The sequence below is a fragment of the Polypterus senegalus genome, chromosome 1, assembly GCF_016835505.1.
Source record: "Polypterus senegalus isolate Bchr_013 chromosome 1, ASM1683550v1, whole genome shotgun sequence".
Taxonomy (NCBI): Eukaryota; Metazoa; Chordata; class Cladistia; order Polypteriformes; family Polypteridae; genus Polypterus; species Polypterus senegalus.
The window spans coordinates 111,338,882-111,345,965 of record NC_053154.1 but is presented as its reverse complement, the minus strand read 5'-3'; the positions used below and the strand labels follow the sequence as shown (position 1 = coordinate 111,345,965).

General features: G+C 38.3%; 1 protein-coding gene across 1 annotated transcript in view; it reads left to right on the top strand.

Annotated features, from left to right (window-relative positions):
• Positions 1 to 7,084, top strand: part of wdfy1 (WD repeat and FYVE domain containing 1) — a 65,465-nt gene that overhangs the window by 14,141 nt on the left and 44,240 nt on the right. The window contains exons 2-3 of the mRNA XM_039756055.1: positions 3,387 to 3,454; positions 5,983 to 6,056. Coding sequence (XP_039611989.1) covers positions 3,387 to 3,454; positions 5,983 to 6,056 — 142 coding nt within the window. The remainder of the gene's footprint in view (positions 1 to 3,386; positions 3,455 to 5,982; positions 6,057 to 7,084) is intronic.

Sequence of the window (7,084 nt, the reverse complement as noted above, 5' to 3'; positions counted from 1 at the left end):
CCCTTCAAGGCAGTATTTAGTAGAAGCACTTTTGTCAGCTATGACAGCCTTGAGTCTCTGTGCACAGGTCTCTGTCAGCTCTGCACATCTGTACCTTTTTCACATTCTTCTTTGCAAAATGGCTCAAGCTCTGTCACGGTGCAAGGGGATTGTAAGTTAACAGCCTTGTTTCAAATCCAGCCATAAATTCTCAATTGGATTGAGATCTGGACTCTGATTCGGCCACTACAGGGGCTTCATGTATAAACGGTGTATTCACACAAAACTGTTGTGCACGGCTGTTCCCACACTCCCCTCGAGATGTATAGAAACTAAACTTAGTGTAACGTTAAACACATTTTCACGGCAGTCTTAGACCATGCATACGCACGTTTCTGCTCAAATTTGTAGACGGGCAGCACCAAGCATCAAAGCAGTGCTACTGTTTCTGTGTCATTTTCCTTTCTTTTTTAGATTTGCATCCATGACATGGGCTTTATCAGATACACCGAAATTAACTGCATATTGTTTACAAATTTAATTCATTTGATTGTAATCATTCTGTAACAATATAACAGTGCACAGAATGGCCAAACTATTCCAACTACCATGGCTGCTTTAGCGTTGTTAGTAGGCATTGCAAATGGAACCATTAGAAGAGCGAGGACATATACAGATGATGATTGCTGGCTTCTTGAATTTAGTCGATTTAACTTTCCAAGAGCTATACTTCATTTTTATGATTAAATGTATTATGTTGAAGTATGTATGTTACATTTTACAGATACATTTTGTTAACTTCATTTAAATAATGTGTACTGTTAATAATTAAACATGTAGGGGCATAGTGGGGTGGTTGGAGTGCTGGTACCTCGCAGTAAGAGGGTCACGTCACTTCCTGGTATAGTGAGTCTCAACACTTTTTCAACTTTGTGTGGTCCAGAACACCGGATGTTCCTTATTCTTCACACCTGCATTTATATGTGATGCACACCTGGCTGAGTTCTCATTGGTTGTCAGCTTTCGCATACACCGAATCTGCCCCTGCAATTTAAGACAAAATCAACCATTTTTTATTTAGTTGGTGAGAGATGCAGACTGGTAGGACTGAGTCATTAGGAATGATGGGCTATGCACCAGGCAATCGCACGAACCCCCAACTTGCTAACTTTGTACAGATGAAGTCTGTGACTGAATATCACTCGGAAAATCTTGTAGCGTAACAGGACCTTAAGTAAGCATGTTAGAGTTTGAAATATGTGACAGCAGATCTCCTAAGAATAAAGTAGCCTGTCATAAACCTGAGCTGATGGACACATGGTGAAGTAGTCTGGTCCATAGACCGTGGTAATCAAATCAACATTTTCACAGGGGCTTTGCTTTTTTGGGTGGTTTTAGCTGTAGATGAGCATGCTGTCTCCACTGTGTCCAAGAACCAGGGAGAGATTTAGCATTGTGTCAGCCACTATCATCTTCTTGACAGTTTTCCTGATGTGATTAAGTTAACTTTATTGATTATTAAGCTGTCCACCTCTATCATTGATATTGATCACCAAGAACAATTCCATCCATTTACTGAACTTGGAGTCCAATTTTAGTATCATAGGGCACTAGAGCCATCTTGAAATGGGGACAGGATGGTGCATCAGTTTATCACAGGGTACATACCTACACTCGCTCATACTTGGCCAATTTAATAGTTACCAGGTAATGTGCATGTGTTTGGGATGTGGGAGGAAACTGGCACACTCGGAGACATGGAGAGAACATGCAGATTCCATCCAGACAGTGTCCAGGCATTAAATCTGAATCCTGGTTGCTGGAGCGATTAGGTAGAACTGCTGTCCATTGTACCACCATAGCATTCCCCTTCTTTTATTATAGAAACAATAATTTCCTAAATCTTACCACAGCATACAGTCATGACTGAATTTTCCTAATGGGTTATTATCTAATCTCTGACACTGACTAGTGAGTATAACAAACTTATCTAAAAACCTCGCTTTTTGCAGTTATACGGTGTGCATATGTCTGTTTGTTTGTTTCTTGAGTTCAGTAGGCCCGTTATTGTGGTGAGCTAGGACATAGCCCAATAACCGTGTTTAAAAGGCAGGAACTAAACTTGGATGGAATACAGCAGTTCATCACAGTGTAGGCCCTCTAGCACACAATTTGCTGTTGTAAATCTACGTGGTTTTTTGACTGGAACTTAGTATCTTCAGCAAAAACTTACTTGAGTGCAGAACAAACTGAAAGCTTCAACACTGTACAGAGTCCATCTATTTATTTTACGGTTTGGATTTCAAAAGGTGGATAAGTATTGTTCTGTTTATCGTTTATTCAAACATATTTCTAACTTTGCTGTTTTACAAAGAGTACTAAAGTACCATTGTGTAAGTCATTGACATTAATAAATCGACCAAGTGTATGGTAATTAATACTCTCACTTTCTGTCCATTGAATTTCTATTCCCACTGTTTTAGGAATAGAAAATGCATTGGACTTCACCCTGGGTAGGATGTACAAGTCCATTGTACGGTCATTGACCTAATTGGCCTAAAACTGGGTGACCTGGAGTGACACCTATACACTCATTAGGAGAATTCATTGTGCAAATTTCAAACAAACATTCACTAGGCCAGACTGGAAATTGAACCCGGTCTCCTGGAGATGTGATGCAGCAGCAGCACTGGTAACTGCATCGTTATGCTACCCTGTCATCATAATATGTTTATTATGTGGAAAAACAAAACTGAAAGCCTTTATTTGGCATTTGTTTCCTTCAGGTAATTTATGGAATCGCCATGCATCTTAAAAATGCTAATTCAAATGCACACATCCACACACTAAGTTTTCATATAGCATGTACAGTAGGCAATGTTTCGTAATCCTTCACAGCTACAGTGTAATCCGGTGACTATCTGATGCTCTTGTGGTAAAGCTGAAGTCTAGTGAACATTTTCTTTCTGGGTAATCTTGTAAAGATTTCAGGGTATCTGATTATTGCTGCTAAGCTACCGGTCCAAATTCAAGTTTTAAAATGTGAGTATATTTACACTGTAGGTCTACTTCCAAGCAATGTTTCTCAATCACAAATAAAGGCTACTGGGGTTTTTCTCAGGGGATATTTTTGCAGGGTTTCAGGTAATGGGAGTGTTAAAGTGGGAGTAAAGAGTACATCAGTTAAGCTCATTTGTGTCTCCTATTAAATAAAATAAGGTTCTGTATTTTAATACAGTCATGTGCGCATTGGTTAGATATGTAAGTAAGAATGACCTCTGTACATGTGACAGTACTGACAGTAAAAATATGTTTTAAACCAATTCGTAAAAATGTACCAACTTTCTCTTTTTATATAAATACCCAAGTTATAAAATAATTTTTTCCTGTTTTGTTTTTATTCCTAGGACTATAAGAGTCTGGCTCAAGCGGGACAGTGGCCAATACTGGCCAAGTATCTATCACATGGTGTCATGTAAGTATTCCTTCTGTTTTAATTCAGATTTGCAGGCCTGTTCATGAAGATTATTTATGGGATGGATAGTTTCTGATTTGATGGGAATTTGATAACACACAGGCTTACAGAGAGCATTTCGTAATTAGTGGTGTCTGATTCAGGTCAGGGGAGCACTGCCTTTCCAATTCTCAGCAAATTATGCTATTGTGCAGAAATGCTCCTCCATGTATTGCTTAAAGGGTTACAGCAAACTCAGCTTAGGCACCATGATGAAATTGTCTACATTTCCCATAATATGTTTAATGCTGTGTGTAGATAAATATATTTTTTTTGGAGTACATTTTCTTTGTGCCTGGCACTGCTGGCTTGCTCCTAGGATGCTTGGGTAGGACCTTAGACCCTGTGGTGTCTTCAACATACTTCTGCTCTTGTGTGTGCTTGTGTAGCAATCCATTAGCTGATTGCTTTTTGGTGACACAATTTATGCCATGCATGCACTTGTACATCTCAATACTTTGGAGTGCTTATCATCATTATTACTGATCACATCAATGATTTGTGTGTGATGCGATTTAGCACTTTACCCTTTGAACAAAAACTTTCCAAAGAGTAATTAATTTGAGTTTCTGCTTTATGCATTGAATATTTGAGGTTGATGTTTCTGAAGTTGCAGTATTACGGTGTGTGTATTAAGGGCTAGTACAGTCGTACAGTGATATGCATTTCTGCCACCACATATACACAAAGATAAACAAATGAATTTGCGTTGACAGTTAGAACCTTCAGCCGACCTGATAATGTGTAATAAAGATAGACTTTAAGACAGTAAAAAGTACCAGATCCCAAGAGAGCTATTCAAGAATCAAACAAAGTGGTTTTTGCAATGACTTGGTACGTTTTTCTACTTCCCTATTGCATTTCAAAAGACATAGGAGAAAAGAAATAATTATGCCAGAGGGCGACCATGTATTTGGTTATAATGCCTGCCTTTATAATGCACTGAGCTTCAATAATGGTCTTCAGTGAGAAGCAACATGCTGCCTATGTCCGAGGATGTGTAAACAGGGTTTCTTGTTGTATTTTACATGGGGGATCTGCTTCTTGAAAAATGTGTTGTTTTATCACAAAGATTATTTCAAGCCCAAACACACAACAACAACAACAACATTTATTTATATAGCACATTTTCATACAAACCGTAGCTCAAAGTGCTTTACATAATAAAGAATAGAAAAATAAAAGACACAATAAGAAAACAAAATAAATCACATACACCTCTTAAAGCGGACCGCAAAGAACAAGATGCTGAAGCATTAGGAACACACTTCGCTTAATGTGTAATGCTGAAGTAACTTCATGATACAAACAGCTATTAATGTACAGGAAGGCACCACTTCAAACAAGAGTTTCTGGTACAGCAGTAAAATGGTTCAGTTTCTTTTCAGGGGCCGAGTTCTCCGCTCCTCGGTTACATCCAGGTGTTTTGGTTCTGAGGAAAGTCCAAAGGTGGAACGTCTTCATGACATCCAACAGGAGAGCAGCCAGACATTAATCATTATGATCCATAGACGACAACGTGTTAGCTACTCTCTTGATCATCTTACTCAAATATTTACTAGAATTATCCATTCATCCATCCATTTTCCAACCCGCTGAATCCGAACACAGGGTCACGGGGTCTGCTGGAGCCAATCCCAGCCAACACAGGGCACAAGGCAGGAACCAATCCCGGGCAGGGTGCCAACCCACTGCAGGACACACACAAACACACACTAGGGCCAATTTAGAATTGCCAATCCACCTTTAATCCATCAGGTGAAATAACTGAAATGCCTTTTCTTTGCTAGGTTTTGTTCTTTGTCCAAAATATTCTAAAAAAAGTCTTGGTTGCATGGAAGATCTTGTGCTTGACCTTCAGCTCTGTATTGTCTCTGGATGTGTACATTTGAAGGGTTCCTTGTCTCACAGCTTATATGATGTCTCATATTCTTGGTATAAGCTAAAGTATATTTTTTAAATATTTGTGGCTGCTGTATATCCAAGAAACAAAATCACATAGATAGTATTTGCATAACCAGCATAAAACACATATTTATATTTGCTGTACACTATACTACATTAGAATTATATCTGTGCATGATCATTTGAATTACGTGATGGAGAGAAGAAAAGCACAGTGCAGACAGACTTCAGACCAAGGAGATCTCTGATTGGGTAAAGGAGGATTTGGCAGATAATTTGAGAAATGTAAAATGGACATACTGCATTCCTGTTAAGCATAAAGTATCAGTTTTGTTGTACCTAATATAACTTATTTGTAATAATATACATATATTGGTTTCAGTTTAGGAACTTTTCTATTTATTGAGCTGTACTACTTTGCTGCAGTCCAGCATGCTTTAAAAAAAAAATAATAAAAAATTGGGTTTTGATGCAATTAACTAATTGAAATTTTCAAGTAACAGTTGGTTGTGTATTTTTCCCTTTCTTGTTTATTATACATAACTTGTGTGCTTATGAGCTGAGTAATTTTATTTTCTCTGCAGCTCCCTGTTCTGCTATGTGCTATCACCATGACAGCAAACGCATTTTTGTTGGACAAGATAACGGTGCCATTATAGTAAGTATTATGAAGTATATGATGTCTTGTATTACCAGAAGGGGTCCTGTTAAAGCAGCACTTTAAGAACTGTATTCATGTACTTCTAGACACTACATACACCCTGGATTAATGTACATTACTGTTGGTTATCATTACAGAACTGTTCACATAGTCATATTTGACTTATTTTCAATATCAAGGTCCTGGAGGGCCACAGTGACTTCAGGTTTTTGTTTCAACCCAAATTATTCATGAGAAATCACTCATTGCTGATAAAGCACTTATTGCTCAAGTTACGTTTTTCTGCTTCATTTTACAGTAGTTGTCTCACTTATTAGGGCAGGGAATAACGGAGTTCCCATAAGCTCCGATCACACCGTCGCCCTAGTGAGCTGGGCGTTTTCAGTCTTATGGGTGCTCTGACCCCTAAATTATTTATTTTATTCCTTAAACAACTGTATTCATTGTTTTAACTGCAGATGACAAAGGAACCAGCAGTTTTACATCTGGCTTGTCTCCATTTCCACCCGTGTGTATTCATCATTCACTTTTCATTTAGTTAAATAACTCTGATGGAAACTGAAGAGAAAGCGAAGAACTGAAAATTACTCATTCGTTTTAGGCTTCAAATCAACATCAACAACAACATTTATTTATATAGCACATTTTCATACAAACAGTAGCTCAAAGTGCTTTACATATTAAAGAATAGAAAAATGAAAGACACAATAAGAAAACAAAATAAGTCAACATTAATTAACATCGAATAAGAGTAAGGTTCAATGGCCAGGGGACAGAAAAACAAAAACTCCAGACGGCTGGAGAAAAAATAAAATCTGTAGGGATTCCAGACCATGAGACCGCCCAGTCCCCTCTGGGCATTCTACCTAACATAAATGAAACAGTCCTCTTTGGATTTAGGATTCTCACGGAAGGGCTTGATGATGATGATGGTCACGTAGACTTCTGCCTTTTAATCCGTCCATCATTGTTAGAGCATCATGAAGCTTTGAGTAGGTGGAGGTGGCGCAGGCCACCACCACAAA